General features: G+C 38.2%; 1 protein-coding gene across 2 annotated transcripts; it reads right to left on the bottom strand.

The window, feature by feature from the left end:
• Positions 1-3512: 3512 nt before the first annotated feature.
• On the bottom strand, positions 3513-20082 carry srpx (sushi-repeat containing protein X-linked). 2 transcript variants are annotated; one of them, XM_023415908.2, is made up of 10 exons: positions 19931-20082; positions 13276-13332; positions 10796-10984; positions 9637-9813; positions 8083-8209; positions 7838-7959; positions 6668-6847; positions 5757-5890; positions 4354-4475; positions 3513-4270 (listed from the first exon to the last, which is right to left on the bottom strand). In XM_023415908.2, exons 1-10 carry the CDS (start codon positions 19989-19991, stop codon positions 4087-4089), a joined length of 1353 nt encoding a protein of 450 aa, XP_023271676.1. In that variant the 5' UTR covers positions 19992-20082; the 3' UTR covers positions 3513-4086. The 2 variants fall into 2 exon arrangements, with proteins under 2 accessions (XP_023271676.1, XP_023271677.1); XM_023415909.2 differs by lacking the exon at positions 13276-13332 and having other exon boundaries at positions 19931-20034.
• Positions 20083-20749: the final 667 nt, after the last annotated feature.

Here is a 20749-nt window from a genome sequence, read left to right as displayed (position 1 = left end):
TATCACGTTTTTTGATGTTTTTATGCCTTATTTTATATTAATGATTTTATTCCTTACTATACTATGACATTTTTTGACTTTTTTTGTCATACTATACTATGACGTTTTTTCACGTTTTTTTGCCTTACTATACTATGACATTTTCAGACGTTTTTATGCCTAACTATAATATGAAATTTTTTGATGTTTTCATGCCTTATTATAGTATGACTTTTTTTTTACTTTTTTTGCCTTACTATACTATGCCGTTTTTTTTAATTTTTATGCCTTATTGTATATTAACAATTTTATGCCTTACTATACTATGACGTTTTTTGGGGATTTTTCACCTTACTATACTAAGATGTTTTTTGACGTTTTTATACCTTATTGTATATTAATGATTTTATTCTTTACTATACTATGACATTTTTTGAGGTTTTCATGCCTTACTATAGTATGACGTTTTTTGACTTTTTTTGTCTTACTATACTATGACATTTTTTGACTTTTTATACCTCAATATACTATGCCGTTTTTTTAACGTTTTTATGCCTTATTGTATATTAACAATTTTATGCCTTACTATACTATGACGTTTTTTTTACTTTTTTTTGCCTTACTATACTATGATGTTTTTTAGGGATTTTTCACCTTACTATACTATGATGTTTTTTGACGTTGTTATACCTTATTGTATATTAATGATTTTATTCCTTATTAAACTATGACATTTTCAGACTTTTTTATGCCTTACTATACTATGACGTTTTTTGACTTTTTTTGTCTTACTATACTATGACGTTTTTTAGGGTTTTTTTGTCTTATTGTATATTAACAATTTTATTCCTTACTATACTATGACATATTTTGACGTTTTCATGCCTTACTATACTATGACATTTTTTGACTTTTTTTGTCTTACTATACTATGACATTTTTTTGATGTTTTCATGCCTTAATGTACTATGACATGTTTTGAATTTTATTGTCTTAATGTAAAGTAACGATTTTATGCCTTACTATACTATGACATTTTCTGAAGTTTTTATGCGTTATTGTAAATTAACGATTTTATGCCTTACTACACTATAACTTTTTTTGCCCTTTTTATACCTCAATATACTATGCCGTTTTTTTAACGTTTTTATGCCTTATTGTATATTAACAATTTTATGCCTTACTATACTATGACGTTTTTTTTACTTTTTTTTGCCTTACTATACTATGATGTTTTTTGGGGATTTTTCACCTTACTATACTATGATGTTTTTTGACGTTGTTATACCTTATTGTATATTAATGATTTCATTCCTTATTAAACTATGCCTTTTTCAGACTTTTTTATGCCTTACTATACTATGACTTTTTTTGACTTTTTTTTTGCCTTACTATACTATGACGTTTTTTAGGGTTTTTTCGTCTTACTATACTATGACGTTTTTTGACCTTTTTTTGTCTTACTATACTATGCCGTTTTTTTACGTTTTTATGGCTTATTGTAGATTAATGATTTTATTCCTTACTATACTATGATGTTTTTTGGGGATTTTTCACCTTACTATACTATGATGTTTTTAGACGTTTTTATACCTTATTGTTTATTAATGATTTTATTCCTTACTATACTATGACATTTTTTGACGTTTTCATGCCTTACTATACTATGACATTTTTTGATGTTATCATGCCTTATTGTATATTAACAATTTTATGCCTTACTATACTATGACATTTTTTGATGTTTTCATGCCTTATTGTATATTAACAATTTTATGCCTTACTATACTATAACTTTTTTTGACTTTTTTTTTGCCTTACTATACTATGACATTTTTTGACTTTTTTTGTCATACTATACTATGACGTTTTATCACGTTTTTTTGTCTTACTATACTATGACATTTTCAGACGTTTTTATGCCTAACTATAACATGACATTTTTTGATGTTTTCATGCCTTATTATAGTATGACTTTTTTTTTACTTTTTTTGCCTTACTATACTATGCCGTTTTTTAAAAATTTTTATGCCTTATTATATATTAACAATTTTATGCCTTACTATAGTATGACGTTTTTTGGTTTTTTTTCGCCCTATAAAGTTTTTTGACATTTTCATGGCTTATTGTAAATTAACAGTTTTATGCCTTACAATACTATGACATTTTCAGACGTTTTTATGCCCTACTATACTATAACTTTTTTTGACTTTTTATACCTTAATATTCTATGATATTTTTTGACGTTTTCATGCCTTATTGTATATTAACGACTTTATGCCTTACTATACTGTGACATTTTCAGATGTTTTTATGCCTTACTATACTATGACGCTTTTTGATGTTTTTTTGCCTTACTATACTTAAACTTTTTTTTATGTTTTTTTGCCTTACTGTACTATGACATTTTTTGACGTATTTATGTCTTACTACACTTTGAAATTTTATCCTTTACTATACTATGACGTTTTTTTTTTACCTTCTTATTCCTTATTATGCTATGATGTTTTTGATCTTTTAATGCCTTACAATACTATGACATTTTTTTAACCTTTTTATATTTCACTATACTATGATGGTTTTTGACACTCTTATGCCTTACCATACTATGACTTTTTAAAAAGTTTTTATGCCATAATATATCATAAAGATTTTTTGCCTTAGTATACTATGATATTTTTTTTACCTTTTTAAACCATACTATAGTATGATACTTTTTGACGTTTTTATGCCTTACTATACTGTGACATTTTTATGACTTATGACCTATAGTATGACTATATACTATTCTTAAGACTTACTATGACTTTTTATGCCATAATATACTTTAATGTTTTTATGCTTCGCTATACTGTGATGTATTTGAGAAGCAGCACAGGGATCCATTGGTTAGAATTTTCGGCCCACAGTGAGAAGGGTCTTGGTTCAAACCTCTAGCCTTTTCTGTGTGGAGTTTGCATGTTCTCCCTGTGCCAGTGTGGCTTCTTCCTGCAGGCCAAAGACTTGCACATTAGGTTAATTGGCGACATTTATGTATATGATTTGTGTCATTTCTCTTGATATGTCCCCATATCAAGAGAAATGTTACCATATGTGTCACCGATAAGAGGATATATTATTATGACATATATACATCCTCTGGATATATAAAGGTCAGTTCATAACGCAAATGAAATACTCATAGTAAAGTGCAACTTTATTAAAACAACATAGTTTTAAAATTCTATTTATTTGTATATGATTTTCTTAATAATTTCTTATTAAATTTAAATATATATGTCAATCTTTTATATTTACACATATAATATGAACATATACTGACAGGCTTGTATTCATGTAACATATAGTAAGTCTATAATATAAAAAGACATACTAAAATACATGTTTCTATTAGCAGGACATGTATCTCAATATATGATATTGTTCCAATTTCTAACAGGTTTCCTATGTAATGTTTTTACATATAGGCTACACTTTAGATAGCCTACATATTAGCCTCTTGCATTCACACTGACACAATGAAGATCACATCGTCTGTGAAGACATATTTAATCAGTGTCTTGTAATTTCTGACGTAGATGCACAGATGCACTGTACATAACACACACAGTTTTCCATAGAGTGTCAGAGTACATCATTATTAGAGAAATAAGACATAAATATTAGACAGGTGAAAAGTTTTCCAGTTCATACAGTAAAAAGACTTTTTGTACAAAATAGTAAAACATATTTCTGATTTGAAAATATTAATAATAATAATAATAAAACATGTACAGAAAGACAAGACTCAGGAATCAATATGATTGTAACTGTATGACCCATTCCATTTAGTAACCTCTTTCTATAAATCCCCCTGCTTCAGATCAGCACCATGACTGATATCCAAACTTTTGATGGCACACACACTTTACATGCATTCACACACACACACAGACACACAGTCACACTCACACCTTCAGGATACAGGATTGAATGAGTTCAGGTAGGAGTGTGTGACATGTGGATAGAAATAGAAGATCAGAGCAGGTCCTGTCTGCTGTGACTGAGGAGGAAAAGGATCGAAGATGGTCGACAGTCCATTAGAAGTGCGCTGAAGGCCAGGGTGTTTTATGATTGACAGGTCTGACCCGCCTCCTGCTGTAGCAACATCTCGTCCTTGCGGGGAGGGAAAGTGTCTATGGTGGTGAATAATTCGGCGGCTGTGATCGGGAACGGGTAGCGCTGCTTGTCCATGCCCTGCTTGTCTACCAGCACCATTTGGAAAGACCTTTGTGGGATCTGGAGCAGTAACCTAGGAAACACATCAGCTCAGTAAGCAGCTGTGGAAAGTGTGTGTGTATGTGTGCGCACATGTATATGTGTGTGTGTGTGTACCTGAGCTGCAGGGCGAGTCCTGGGGGGAGCAGCCTGTGTCGAATTCGTCCAATCTGTGCAGGGTAAGTCCCAACCAGCTCAATTACTGTCACATGCCTCAGGTCCAGTCCACACTGAGCGTGCTGTTCCCACAAGAGAGACAGACAGAGACAGACTGATGTATGAGTTCTATAGCTTTGGTATCGATTCCTGTGCAGGCAAAACAAAACTGAGCACAGCTCATAGTACAGAGGATAATGCTGAACCAAAGATATAATAGACAGAACTTGGGCTGCAACTAATGATTACTGTCATGATTAATTAAAGTCCCCCTCAACTCAAAAATGTGTTCGCTCATTGTTACTTCACTTGGATGTCTGACCTTGAGTGTGATTACAGGTTGCTAAAAGCATTGCGTTTATTTTCCTCAAAAATAAAATATGACACACTGATTTATACCGACACCTAGATAGATAGATAGATAGATAGATAGATAGATAGATAGATAGATAGATAGATAGATAGATAGATAGATAGATAGATAGAAAATTAAGTAATACATAGTCTTCATTGAGGAAAGTATTAGCTGACAAATATGTATATTAATCAACACTTAAATGTCCTTATATCAGCTGTAGTTAATTAAATGTTGATGTAATAAACACTAATGTATGAATGTATATTGAAAAATCTGCAGAGGTAGTTTCTCCATTGTTATTTTGAGGACATTTTTAGAATGAAATTTTGTATATAATACTAGTTAATCCTAATTTCCCAGAGCCAAAGGGGGGAAAGGCTTTTGTCTGACCAACAGTCCAGCATCCAAAGTTGTTCAATTACACTGATATAAAGCAGAGAAAAGTAGCAAGTCCTCATTTTTGAGAAGCAAGAACCAGAGAATATTTGACATTTTTGCTTGAAAATTGAAAAATAGTCAAATTGTCAAAATAGTGACAAGAGATATCACAAACAACTGCAGATAACCAAACTACCTGACAGATCTTTCAAGCTATTCACAAACGGACTGTCTTTTAACGCTGGTTTGTCTTTCAGCTGATAACCCAGTCGCTCTGAAACATCAGACATTTAAAGACAGTTCTGACTGAATGGTTACTGACGACGGGAACATTCAGCTCCAGAGCAGCCTTATCAGAGCCAGTGTCAGTATCATTTCTTCATTGCTTTGACATTTTCTGTGCAATGAGACGCCCTCCCCCCTATTTATTTATCACTATGCTTTGTCCTACTTAGGCAGCTGAGCAAGAAAGAAAAACCAAACACATTGTCGTCCCCTTTGTGAGCAGCATAAGAGAGGACACAAATCCCTGCAGTATTGACTTCTATCGCTTCTTCACTCCTGCTCTTGCCTCCCATCTCAGTCACCGCACATACAACCCATACTGCCTCTGTGCGTCATGCCTCACCTGTAAGTTAGTCATCTGGAAGCGATAATTATGATTGGCAGCCGTCGGCGCCGAGATAATGAGAAGCCGTCGCTTCTCATAGAATTGGTCCAGCAGTGCAGCAGCCGTCCGCACTCCCACATTGATGTTCATGGCTGCGATGACATTGAATGTACAATTAAGTGACAATGACACACAGTGCAAGAGCAGACTATTTATTACAACACAATGCAGATGAAATCAAGAAATTCATGCACCCTTTGTAGTGTATTCAACAATGAGCTGAACATGCACAATTGAGTATTAATTGCTCATGGTCTTCTGCACAAAGGCTGCAACACAGTCGCTCCCATCAACTACTTTTTCCTGTCTCACAGATACAGACATTCAATAGAGGGGCGTCCAGTATTGATTTTTCCAATCGATGGATAGCAGAGGGGGCCATTTTCACCTCCAATGAGCTCCTCACAGGGAACCAGTTTAGCACAGGTAGGCAAAGTTTATATACTATTGTTCTGTTTATTGCTACTGTAGAAAAAGACAGTAGCTGCTTCCAAATTAAAAATAACTGGGAGTCTAAGTAGCCCAAAGTTACTTATAGAATGAAACTAGGGTCAAAAACTTTTGGGAAAAAATGACACTCATTCATTAGAAATAATGTCTCTAAAACTGAAGAATTAATGGTAGTGTTGAGTCCTCTACTGTTATTATCAACTTCACCTCATATGTCTTTTTTTTTATTAACTTTTCCTTCTTTTACTTTTTAAACTTTTTCTTTTTCTTTTGTTTGTTTCTGTTTTAACTGAATTTATTCCTGTCTCTGCATTTGTACATTCATTTTGCAAATTGTTCTGAGAAAAAAAATAGACAGCTTGTTTTGTTTGTGTGTGTGTTTGCGTGTATGCGTGTGTTAATCTGCATGCAGTACGTACGTGTACAGGTTGTATCTGTGCCAGACCAGGTGAGTCCGTACTGACACACTCTGGCAGCGCTGCCCTGTAGCTCGTAGCCGCCGGTGCACTTGAACTCACAATTGGCACCATAGTTGTCTCCATCACTGTCACACTTCATATAGCCATTGTCTGGGGGAAACAGTGAGCTGCAGCGGCGCACTAAACAGAGACACATGCGACACACAGTGTCGGGAAATATGGGAAGCAACAAGGTTGCATTGAAAGAAAGGAGACAGAAGGATTGACATCAACATAGCCTACACATGGAGGGAATTTAGTTGGAATTAATGAATTGTTTTTGTCTTTATTACACTTCAACCGTAAGAATGAGATTCAAATTTCTTAATCAGAGAGTGTCTTAATTCAGAGGCTGGATCCTTTGAAGTTTGTATGACTAGATTGAATAAATTGAATAGGATTAGTCATAATTGGCTTACATGGCCTGCCTCATTCCAAAGGCTCTCACAGATGCAGCCGTTGTCCTTGTCCTGTCTTGTTAAGTCAGGGAGTATCACATTATCACTTTGTGTTAAACAGGTATTTGGTTCAGGTGTTCATTAAAGCCTGGTGAATATATCACAAGGAAAAAACCTGCAGGATGAAAGAAGGCCTGACATAAATCCACTAAATGTACTAAATAGTTAGAGTTATATGGAGACATTTTCCATTAACCTACTTCACTCATGGACAGTTATCCAATTCATTTTTGTGATAAATTGTACTTTCAACTTTTTTTTTTTTCTAATTTCTAACTCAACAAGCTGACGAAAGACCATTAATCACACCGTTAGATTTTGTCTCTGTGAGCCAAAGGAGCAGCTTCTGTCAGCTCCAGAGATTAACCTCTGACCTCCTTGCAACAAAAAAGTTTTGTATATCAGTGAAGACCAGAAAATGTAGCACTGTTTTATTTCCATTTAATTTCTTAGTAAATGTCCCACAAAGATCTATGTAATTTGGTACTAATTATAGGGAAAGTGTAGGTGTTTCCGTAAAAGAAAAGATCCATATTTTGCATGAAAGTCATTATGTACATTATACTAGAAATGAATATGATATAATTATAAGTGTAACAATTGAACACAGAAAAAAGTGTTACCGAGACCCTGCTCCACACAGATTATCAAAGAGCTTCTGTCTCTTACTCACCTCGCACTCTGACAGTGAAGCGGCAGGATCCTTTGTTCCCAGCGCGGTCAAACACAGTGTAGGACATCTTATGGAGCCCCTCGGGGAAGTTTGATTTTGAAGGTTTCCCTTTCAGGATAACACTGCAAAAGACAGATTCAGCTTTAATCTTTCAATGTGATCTCCCTGAATAACAAATTGAAGTGAGTGCACTGAAGCAAAATGTAAGAAAAAGCTTAAAAAGATGTGGAGGAGATGAGACTGACTCTGTAAGGATGCCATCTGCAGTGTCGACACCCTCTGGTGTGTCCCAAGTTACCCTCGCTGTCAGTTTTCCTGGTTCTGCCCATTTGTCCTTCAGATTAGGGCACTTGATTTTAGGGGGATCAATATCTACAGAGAGGGAGAGAGAGAGAGAGAGAGAGAGAGAGAGAGAGAGAGAAAATATGTATAAAAACTTCAGTAAAGGAACAAATGAGAAAACAAATCTCAAAATCAAATCACATGCTCCACATTTAAATGTACATTCTGTCTTATTACATGGACAACAGATGGAAAATAGGAAATTTGGACAGAGCGGAAAGTGTAACTCCCAAATGACTGTTGGTTAATCCTCCCTTCTCCTCACTGTTGCTACGCCTGTCAAGCTTTTTCACTCAGCGTTTACAGTTTTCTATTATAATGGGAGAAGATTAAACACTTAAAGTTGTGCTAATTTTTGATCCTTTAAATTAATCCAGAGGTAGACAAGAGAAGGCTGCTCATTTATTTTGACAGTTAAAATGACAGTTGTGGCTAGCAGACTTTATTAGCTAGAGGTGCTACATGCACGCAGCATTAGCTCCCAGTGTTGAAAATGTTGTCTCCCACTGACTATTTTATATTTTCCACCATTCATTTTATAGTGAGAACCCTGTAAGAGTCTTGGTGGTTACGCAAAAAGTCAGCATCCTCAGCAGTTAATGTAGAAGAAACAGCTCATTCTTGGTTAGTTAGTAAGTCCTAATAATAATAATACTACTAACTATAAAGAAAAGGGGGAAAAACTAAGGGGGAGGGGTTTAGTGAACAGTAAAAAAAAGAAAGCAACCACCACATCTAAGCTGTTCAACATCTAGTAGCTATCACCTGAAGCACCATTTACCAACAAACACTGGACATCTAGAATCATAGTCGTCAGAGTCGAATCATAAAGACAAACAGAGACGCTGAGAGACAGGTTGGTGTGAAAAGTATTGGATTCAATAATTAAAGCACGTTTTGAGGTGACAACAAAAAAGACTGCATCATTGCTCTAAGGAAAATGAGTCGCACCAGTGTCCTTACAGACAGACGTTCACAAACAACACTGGTGAGAACATGCTGGCTGTTTCTGTGAGCTGAGTGTGTGTGCTGTGATTATCTACTGTTCACAAGGTCGCAAGACTACACAGCCATTTATATGATCACCTAAGTAGAGCTAAGCCCTATCACAAAAAAAGTAGTCATTTTCAGCCTCAGACTCAGGCTGCGAAGAAGCGAAAAGCATTTGTCATTATTTGGTGTTGAGAGTATGTGTTTGTGTATGTGTGTCTATGTATATGTATATGTCCATGTCCAGAGGCCTGTTTTTTCCAAACATCAATAATATAACTTTTATATTATGAAGAATAGTCATTGCTGTAGACTTTTATATAGTAGTCTGTAGCTGACATTGTGCCTTAAGCAAGTAATTAAACCAGTCTCCACAGTGTTTTTCCATTGCAGCTTAGAGGTCTGCAGGCTCCAGGTCTCTGTGGGAGACCAAATTCTGCACAAAAGAACAGCACACACAGTCTTACCGACGCAGGTGGGAACACCAGCGCTCCACACCTTGCTGTACTGGCAGGTTGCCGTCTTCTGGCCCTTCAGACTGAATCCAGGTGAGCAGAAGAACTCGCAGCGAGAGTTGAAGTAGGAGCCGTCCGAACACTTGTAGCCGCCGTTAACGGGCATGTCCAGTTTGGCACAGCGGATCTCTGTCAGAGAAGGGTTTTATCTTTACAACCAAACACTAGATCTTCCACCCACCATAGCCCAAGAAAAACAAAAACAGAGAAATAGATAACAAACAAACAAACAAACAAACAAACAGCTATGACATTCACAATCCTTTAGCAAAACACTCTAAAAACTGTCTTGTTGATTTCACCAGAGCAAATTTTACCATAGTGAGTTTTCTCATAGGAAACGCAGCATCAGAGCGTCTTCAGAGCAACTAACCACTCTGTAATGTAAACGATGAATCGCACTGAACTACATAAATCAAGCTGTAGCATTTACTGAACACGTTTATCATTTAACACCTCCCTCCCACACACAGAGATATTTCTTTACCTAACTCAGTGCTGGCTTTTGAGTTGAGAACTATTTTTTTTATTCTTCATTCTGTTCAGACATTTGCAATAAGTTGAACCTGGTAAATGTATTTACTGATTGGCCCATATTATTAAAACTTGGTCCTCATCAGCCCTACTCTGTCTAGATAGAAGAAGCCTTAAACCTGAACTTACTCGAGAGCAGCTGTAGTAGTTATACTATTTGTAGTAGTGGCAGTAATTTTCCATCAGGATTCGGAGTTACAATGGAGCAATTCAGCTCAACTGTCCCATGCTCTGAATACCATTTCTTTCCAAAGAGGCTTTCACACCTGCCAAGAACACACTTCTGGGAGAAGTAATGGGCCCATGTAATTGTTTACAAATTTGCTGTATAAACATCAGCCAATTAAAGAAAAAAAAAAACTCCAAACATCAGCTGCAGATAGTTTTAAGCCGATGTGCAAGACTTGGATGGAAAATCTCTATGACAAGTGAAAAAACATGAGGCTGAAGCTGCAGAATAAACCTGGATGCTCAAAGTTGTAAGGATTACTATTAATTACTGTGTGTGTGTGTGTGTGTGTGTGTGTGTGTGTGTGTGTGTGTGTGTGTGTGTGTGTGTGTGTGCGTGCACGGTCACCTCGGCAGGCGTAGTTAGAGGACCAGTGTTTGCTGGCCATACACACCACCTCTGAGCTCTGGGACTCGTATCCCTGCTTACAACGGATTTTACAGCGGGTCCCCATCACATTCCTGTAGTGCTCTCCTCTGGGTGTGCGACAGCTCACGTCACCATGTTTCACCTTAATGGGCGCGCACCACGGGGTCCCTAAAAATGGAAGGAAAGACAACTACGCTGACCTTTTCTCCACCACATCGAGGCATTATACTTTTTTTTTTATAGCATGACCTTAAACTCAGCAGCACAAAATGGGAGAGAAGGTTGTTGATATCAGTATTCAACATGAGCTCAATAATCTCTTACCTGGAGATTATAAAAGCTAAGACAGACTTCCTTATACTGTAAGTGTGAAAACCCGCCCATCATCTGAGTTCAGACCGATACGGTGGATTTCTGATTACCTTATCTGCGACTTGCCTTAATCCAACAGTGTCTCATGAGGCACAGAAGGTAGTCTCACTTGAGGAAAAGACAGATGTGTGGTGATGTGTAGGGAGCACAGAGAGAGTGAGAAAACCTCCGCACAGATAGAAGTCTGTGTTGAGAGTTCAGCTGTTATACTATTACTATTGACAGTGATCACACTACTGATTTGAACTCTCAGCTTTCCCTGCATCCCTCCAAGATTTTGTCTTTCTGAAATGATGATGCTGAATAGACCAACCACAGACGCATCAGTTTTATTTTAGCACAATAGAGTCCTAATTAAAGGAATAGATGCATGTCTGTGTCCACTTCTGTTGAGTGAATATTCAGAGTTTGGTTGATCTATTAACTCGAGGAAGGTCACAGTGTCCGGATTCACGCACACATCTGCACACTAATGTTTTTGTCTACTGATATTTTTCATCTCCTCAGTGGAGTGGAAGCCACAGCGGACACACACAGCTTCGTGTATGAAATGATTTATCGGTAATTGTGTTTTCTAATACACTTTGCTGCATGTTGTTATTGTTCATACACCAACTTTTCCACCTCAGGCAAGCATAAAAATTTTTTTTTGCAATATTTTGACGTTTGGTCCTGCCAATAAGAAACAAGATCCATCTATAAAGCACATTAATTAGCATGTTGTATCTCATTTGTTCACTCCAGGCAAAACCCTAAGAGTAAAAATGACAAATTGCCATTTCATGGGGTATTATGTCACGGACTACTACTTAGCCAGCAAACAACGGAGACTGCAACAAGTTACTGGTCCTGACCAAGAAATAGTCCAGCACACAATCCCCCAATTTAACAAATAAACTAAACTAAAACATATTTCCTATAATGTCAAACTATTCTTTAAGACAATTATGTTTGCTTTCAACTTGTCTCCTCCCACGGCGGATACCTCTGCCCATCTCTACAATGCTTGCGCAACAATTCCTCGTTTGATGCCAAGTTTGAGGGGCCACAAGGTCCGTTTCCAATACATGGAAATCAAAATCTGCAGTTTATTTCCTGCTGGCTCATGACAAGCACTCAGCTCTGTGGTCCGACACATACACACATACTGTATGCACACACTTGGAGAGGAGAATACACACCGGGCAGGCTTAGGCTAATTTCCAGTTGGAATAAAAATGAGTATTCATTACACTGCAAGCCTCCCTTGCTGCCTCTCTCTATGCGTGTGTGTGCATTGGCAAAGTCTCCAGAGCCACTGAGTGAGAGAAAATAACACTACATTTGAGCTTTTACACAAGGGGAGAGTTTGGTTTGGCCTGGACGATAATGTTCCGTGTCTAACTGACCCCGAATTTCAAGCGGGAAGCTACTTTGACATAACTGTGTCATTTTACATAACTGGCTGAACTACCTACCGTTAAATTACGGCTCTTTAAAGAAACAGGGACATTAAAAAAAAATACAGTCCTTCTAATTTTAATCCTGTGTGCCTGTGTATTATTACTCTCCGTATTGTATTAAATCTCTTTTCTCTCCCTGTAAAACATTAAATTATTTTCAACGGCACATCTTGAACCCTCGGACATATAAATACATGAATACAATTAAATGTTATTCAGGGAAACTAGCTTCACATTTGACTGTTAACTAGCAGAGCAGCAGTGTCAGAGGTGAGTGTATCTGAGTCATGGTTGTGCTCAAACTTATACATTTCCCTGGTGAAGGAGGTGTGGGTGGAGCTCTGTGTTAGCCATGCCATGGCCACTTTTGAGCAATCAATCAAATCTGAAGGATCTTATTCAGATCCTCTAAATCACTCTGAAATATCTCACATTACAGAAGATGGAGTTGCTCTCACTGCCATTTCTCTGGGACTTTAAACTAGAGGAACTAAGTTAACTCTCAAAGAGGGATTGGTCTCAAGCTGGTTCACTCCCTACAATGAAAAAATATAATATAAAAAAATATAAAATTTCATAATGCATCTACTGCATGTATGTATGCGTGCGTGTTCCCGTCAAGTGTCAAACCCAGCATGTAGTCACCTTTATATCTACGAGAATACCAGTCCTCATCGTCTCCGTAGCCGTAGTGTCCTGATCCTGGGGGTGAAAGAGAAAAAAAAAAGAAAAGCAACTAATATGATGAAAAAAGAGCTGCATCCAAGAGGTTAGGCAATGTTTGAAAGTATTGTCCTGGGCTGACGTATGGGAGTTTTTTCTCTTTTTTTTCTCTTTTTTACAGCAAAGCAGCACCAAGCTTAAAAACATTGCTTAACTTTTCATTTGAACCAGACTCCAGGGGGGTGATCTGGATCTTTTGGACAGGACACATGCAGAAAGAAAAAACCTCAAAAGATCCTCTTTTTCCAGCTCGTTGGGAAAAGTTAATCTGTTTAACACAAAGATTCACTCTGTGACCCCATATTGTGATTGGTAGAAATGAAAGGAGTATGTTGAAACTTTTTTTGTTCCAAAACAGCTCCCATGGATCATACTTACCGTAGACAGCAATCCATTTTCAGCTTTAACAGTGAACACATTTGTGAGACAGAGCAAAAATATATTCAGAGCATAAAACAGCAGCATTCAAGAGGAACTGAAATGTCTCTGAGTGGTGGCTGCAGAGCTGGTGGAGGACACAGCTGAGCAGCACTGGTAAAAGACAAATGTGAAGGGAATTGTGATGAGCAAGGAGGATTATTTAAGGACAGAGGAAGAAGGGATGGGGGGGGCAGGTCAGGAGGCAATAAAAACAGAGAGGAAAGAGGAAATGGGTGAGGAAGGGGTTAAAAGAAGGGGGAGGGGTGTTCAACCTGGGATGTTATGAACCCTGGTGTGAATGCATCCTCTGTTCAGGATCCAAAAGGGAGGAGTGTTCAACCTTCTCCAGCTTCAGATATCAGCCGCATGTTGGTCAGTGAACCTGATACTGTGAGCACATCTCCCGCCCCGTTCCCTATTCCTCATCATGGCTTTTCAGTCAGTTTCATAAAAGCTGGTCTGGACCATAATGCTGCAAGTCATCTAATACACACACACTCGCGCGCGCACGCACACACGCACGCGCACACACACACACACACACACACACACACACACACAGACAACAAGCTCTGAGGTTTTAGATGTCGGATCACACAGCATGGATTGTACAGAGAGAACCCACAGACTGAGTGAGTCAGATTTAGCTGTCTAATGGGAAAACTTTAGTGTCTGCTTCTTAATGGGGAAATGGAGGGAGGGAGAGAAAGGTATGTCTGGTGTATGTATGTGTGTGTGTGTGTGTGTGTGTGTGTGTGTGTGTGTGTGTGTGTGTGTGTGTGTGTGTTTGTGTGTGTGTGTTTGTGTGTGTAGATCAGTTCTGTAACAATTTGCAGCCAAGCAAATAAGATATGACAATTTACACCGTGGTGAAGGGAGGCTACTTGTCTCCGATTGGCTGGTAGGTGTTGCCAGAAACGATGACATGGAAATTAGTTTATTATTATAATATTATTATAATCCATAAAATTCTTATGAAATTTTTGATACTATTTCTATCTAAACGAATGAAAAAATACCCTTTGTCATTAAATTTTACTTTTTAATGTACCACATCTTATTGGCTGATAAACATAACCACCACGTAACTGTCAAATATTGTATTACTGTGTATATACAGTGAGGTGAAAGTCTGTCACCACTTCCCCTTATTTACAAGTGAATGGGAAAGTGGATCCTGCTGTATAGTTCTTAACAAGCCAAGTAAAACAGCCTGGAACAAACATTTAACTTGATCAGACTGTATAAACTCACAGATACATTACCACATCTTCAATCAACACTAAACAAGTAACCAAACTCTGTAATGACTAAGATACAGATACAGCTACTGACATTATCAGTGGTCCTGTTATTTAATTTCGGTCAGTAGAAAACATATTTAAAGGTTGTAAACAATCTAAACAAAAACATAAAATCATCAGATCATAAACAAAATCCACAGAGAATGAGAATCATTCCCAGCACAGGAACTAACCACATGTTCTTGATGCATAAAGCTCAGTCCTAACATGTAATCAATATCTCTCCAGGAAAAGAACAAAAGGGTCCAAAACGCCATTATAAATATCTTAAAATAAAATCACTGATAAAGATGGCACATCATTTTGCCACTCTTGCCTCCAGCAGATATCAAACTCTGGATGCACCATGGACTTGTTGACTGGAAACAAGAAGACCGAGACAATTCAGCGAAGCAAATGTTAACTTTCAAAGATTTTGTAAACACTTGTATATATTTTTTTCTTTGATGAGCATCTATTACTTGGCTTTATTCAGGCACTATGATAATTGTCTACATAATATTTAGACATGTGAGGTGAAGTAATACGCAAGAAATATGTAAACAATAACACGTGAAACAGAACTTCAGACAGAACTAAAGGACGAATTTAGTTAATGTTTATTGTTCATTTTCTTGAACTGTTTTTTCTTTTGGCCTTTGCATCCCTATTTTTTGGTTAAGACTTCTTGTCTCTCCAAAGTAACCAGGAGGACATATACAGACAACCGGAGCAGTGTGAACTCTGTAAACCTCCCAGAAGTATGACTCAACAAAACTCCCTCCTTTGGTGGTGCAGTGTGTGAAGTCATCTTTGTGTAAAAGGTCTATGATACAAGGCTTTGAAACACTTCCGTAAAACTCTTTTTGGTGTATGCTGTGAATTATCTACTTTTCTTGATCCATCCTTGATGTCTTCACCTGCAGATCTAACCTGCTGGCTGCTGTTCCTCTCCTTGTCTGTAGGTGGCGCAGGCTCGACCGGACCTCCAGGATTGAAACTGATAAAATTGGCTAAACCTGATGTGTCATCGTTGATAAAAAAGGATTTCATATTCAAACAAGTCCGAGGCGAGACCATGCCATCTGAGACTAATCTTCACTTCTATCTAATAAATCTGTCAACATGATGTGGTGGGATCAGCAGCCGGCGTCATCTTCCTGCTCAACTCTACTACTTCAAAAGAGTTCTCGGCAAGAAAGATGTCAAAATGTTACTAGTGCAGGCAGCGCAAAACCTCTGGGAGTGAATAAGCTTTAAATTACAGAGCCTGATATTCCAATTAGCTTTTCTCTGAGGGCCTGTAATACAAACTGTCATTATGTGGAAGCTCACTCCCCTGTTGAAGTATGGCTACAGGCTGAGTAGAGTAGAAGAGAGCAGAAAATAAAAAGGAATGTCATTTCTTCATCACTCAACTCAACTTGCCGTGATTACAGAGTTATATAACTTCTCCTGGAGCACTAATGATTACTGTTCCAGTTGTACTGTGTAACCAACACGTCTGCTGCTGCTTTAATCACATCAGCTGTCTGTGACCCTGAGGAACAAACTCCTGCTGTTTATCTTATTAGCACTTTACAATAGGTACACCAATTCATAAGTAGTTACAGTAATGGACTCATAGCTCGCCACAATATATTGTATTACTGGTGAAAAATGAATCATACAGCTATATGTTACAGTAATATGTCCTATACTTTATCTATTTGTATACTTTTTACTTATCTACTTATACTTTAGCCATTCATCTGGCTAGCATCTAGTGTCACTGTTTTACAACATTTATACATAAACATTCATGTTTATTGCGAGAGCTCTGCTGTCTCTGGTTTGTGTCATTCATAAAATACTACTGCATTTCCATTAAAGGCTCTGGAGCTACTTGGCAGTTCAGCAGGAGATCCAAAAATGAAGAGCAACAGAGTAAACTCAGAATGATTCATCTAAGCGTTCAAGATGTAGACTCACACTCAGAAACAGATCATTTCACAGCACTGTATTATTACAGCATGTATCTGTCTCTTCTTACAGCTGCGCTAATCCATAGTTTTTTAATTAACAATGGACCAAATGACTAATGTGAACGGGAACGCTCAATGTGACAAACCCACAGAGAGTTATCAGCTGCCTCTGCAGTTTCCCTCAGCGTGAACAACAGAGTATTTTACACTGCGCATTAAAAGGGACACAGTTCTTTAAATACTGATGTAAACCTACTCAAATGAAAGTTAAGCAGAGGCGCACCAGGCAAACTAGGCAAATGCTTAGGGCACCAAAGGGGAAAATGGGCCCCCGAAGGCCCCTCACATTGACACCTTTTGCAATGACAACTATAAACCCCCTTAAACCTCCTATTAAAGACACTATACAGTGCACTGCTGTTGCCCCTGATGATGTGTGCTGTAGCTAGCATCTACCCATTGCCTGCATGAGGCATTCAGGGAATATCTGTAAATTATAGCATCTACAAAGAGTCTGCATTTGAGGCGTTGGGGGAACTTCTGTAAATAGCAGCATCGGTTTCTTTGCCTGGAGCCCCCCACAGTCTCTGCTCCCCACTGAAGTTAAGACCTGGCACTTTAACGTAGTATCCATTACTTCATTTGACATTCAATATGCTCAGGCTCAGAGAAAAAAGAACAAAAAATATCCAATTACTTGGGTCTGGACTGTATTAATCAGAAAGACAACATAACCAAATTGATTTTATAAGGCGATAATGATGTTTTTATGTTGCCGTTGACGAGTCAGCTATTTTCAGCTTTTTATTAGATTGGATAGTGTATGTTATAATCCTACAGTTCCAAATGTTTTTAGATTGGCTGTAACAGATTGCTCTTACACAGCGTTTCTTACATACAGTATGGCCTATCTAGAGATGGGAATGTTGATGAGATGCCCCACCACTTTGTTTTATACTGAAATATCTCAACAGCTATTGGATGTACCGTCATGAGATTTTGTTCAGGCGTTCATGGTCCCCAGCTGATTAATCCTAATGACTTTGGTGACTTTTTCTCAAGGGCCATGAGGTTAACATTTTTAGGTCCCGTTACATTCTCTGCTGAACTACATACAAATACGTTCGGTGAAACTCGAGGAGCGGACATTGCCCCTGTTTTCTGACCAGACATGCTGTAGCAGTCAGCCACTAACTCCTTTTTATTTATTCATTAATTAACAGTCAGAACCTGACATGTTCATTAGGCATTCCTTTATAATTATTCAGAAAGTGTTGCACTTTTTTCCTGCAGCCACACAACTGTGGACAAGAGTGACTGTTCTGCAGGAATAGTGCTCTCTGGCGTTTCCCCAAGTTACTCCCTGTGTGGAGGATCTTTCAGCTCCTGACCCACATCAGTACAAGAATCATCATGGAAAATGTGATCAGACTTTTACGAACACTTGCTGCAGAGTGGTTCTGGTTTTTAAAAGAAACCCATATTTCAAACATTTCCCACCCAGTTTTAGGCACACACACACACACACAACTGATAAAGGGGCAAATTGACCCCCAGAACAAACACAAACATGCCCCTGTAAAATAAACTCCTCGTAAACACACACACATACACACCCACACCCCCCCCCACACACACACACACACACACACAAACACACACACACACCACAAGTACAGACCAGACTCCTGACTTTCAGCTCAACAAGCAGTTTTTAGTCTGTCAGTGTAAATCTGCTCGGCAGCTTGTGTTCATGTTTCAGCCTGTATGATCATACAGCAGCGGTGAGCCACTCTCAAACCATCTACAGGCACACAGCCACAACGCACGCACACACACACACACACACACACACACACACACACACACACACACACACACACACACACACACAGAGAGAGACTACTCCTCCATCCAAACTTGAGCTTTGAAGTCAATTCAGCTCTTCACTGCAGGCGACAGGCTCTGCTCTGTCTGGCTCCATCTCTCTCTGTATAGCCTGTATGTTTTCTTCTGTTGGATGATAGCTATCTTATCAATCTGTCAATTATCATTCTTGATTTATCATTTCTTTCTATAAAAGGTGAGAGAGTATTGGAAAATGTCCATCAAATGTTCCCAGAGTCTGAGGTGATATCATTAAATGTCTTGTCCAAGATCAAAGATAGTCTATAGTCACAATGACATCAAACAAAGAAAAAAAAAATGAAATGGAATCAAAGAATATTTGGGATGTTTGCAAGAAAAAATTATTTAGATGACTAATTGATTATCAAAATAAGTAGTTTCCAGTTAGTTTTCTAGCAATCGACTCATCTTTTGATCGATTAATCCTGATTGTTGCAGCTCTACTGTAGTGTGTGTCGGAGAAAGAGGACTCCTTCTGTGTTTACTCAACACCAGGAGAGGAACTCATCAGTAAAGTACAGTGACCACTTCCAGACCAGGCCACAGTCACCAGATGGTAAAGTCCTTTGCAGTAGTTTGATTCAAATGACTGATGAATAGGTCGCTCTTAGTGAAGCAGTGAAAGCGCAGGCAAGGAAAAACTTCCAGTACACTGCAGCTACAGGGTTTTCATTAGTGGCACAGTCTGAGCTCTGTGCAGAGAAACGTCCCCCAGATGCACACTGCACTCCCCCCGCTTTCCACCCCCTCCACGTAAACACAGCAGCGGTTCACCAAAAACCAGCGATGAGGATAAGAAGCCTCAAACACATGCGCAAATTTGAAACAAAAATATTTTCCCAATCAGATCTGTGTTTAATATAAATCCAACCTCAATCCAGTGATATCAAACTTTTTCAACACACAGAGAAAAGATAAACTGTTTGATAATGTGATCAATCTGGTCCCAGCGGGGTTAACAATGTCACTCAGTGGTGAATGAGGGCCTTCAACGGTTCTTACCTTCATACCCGGAGCAGAAACAGAGCTGGACAAACAGGAGCACCAGCAGCCACATGTCCATATTGAGGCGCGGGACGGACGCTCTTCGACATGTGAAGGGGAGCTTGCTTGCAGGAAAACTTCCAGTGCATTCCTGCTTTCCAAAGGCCCGCCTCTTGCTCCAGAAACAAGGGAGGATTCTCCTAATACAGTCAGGCTCGGCCACCGGCATAGGGCGAGACAGATAAAGTGAAGACGGGGCCAATTCCTGTTGGTAAACTGTGACATGTTCTCCATTATCTCCACAAGTGAGATGAACCCGCTTATAAAAAAAGTAGTCCCTGAAGTCATATATTGTTTACTGTACTTAAGTAATTAAGCTTAGAGGTACTTGTACTTGAGAATTCATGCCATCGTGAACATAAAAACATGATCAGATGGTGAAATTTTAAGCAACTTTATAAATCAGACCTATGGTTCCTAATCTGGGGGGTCAGACCCAATCAACAGGTCACAAGATTAATCTCAAGGGTGCCCAGATAATGAATGGGATAGGACAGAATTGTGTTTTTCAAATATATTTTCTCTGAGTTTTCTCTACGTTTTTCTTTTTGTTGTTGTTGATGTTGGTTAAGATTTCTTTGACATCTTTGCCTTTTTCAACAGCTGACTTTGTAGATAAAGACTGGAAACAAGGGCAGAGGGGGGAGAGTTCACCAATCAGCTACCAGCCCAGAAATCTGTTGTTTGCTCATCTTTCTTAAGTCAGCTATGTATAAAATAATTTTTGTTGTTTATGATCATTGCATATTAATATTCCAGTATATTAAGCACATGGGA

Source organism: Seriola lalandi, unplaced genomic scaffold, assembly GCF_002814215.2.
Source record: "Seriola lalandi dorsalis isolate HSWRI2012SDOR001 ecotype SW California unplaced genomic scaffold, Sedor1 jcf7180002054559, whole genome shotgun sequence".
NCBI lineage: Eukaryota > Metazoa > Chordata > Actinopteri > Carangiformes > Carangidae > Seriola > Seriola lalandi.
This window is presented reverse-complemented; position numbering and strand designations above follow the sequence as displayed.

Coding starts and splice junctions, on each gene's coding strand:
- srpx (XM_023415908.2), bottom strand. CDS start 19,991: ATGGACATGTGGCTGCTGGTGCTCCTGTTTGTCCAGCTCTGTTTCTGC. Junction 9,814..10,795: donor CTCTAACTACGCCTGCCGAG/GTGACCGTGCAC, acceptor CTTCTCTGACAG/AGATCCGCTGTGCCAAACTG. Junction 6,848..7,837: donor CTTCACTGTCAGAGTGCGAG/GTGAGTAAGAGA, acceptor GTCTCTGTTTAG/TGCGCCGCTGCAGCTCACTG.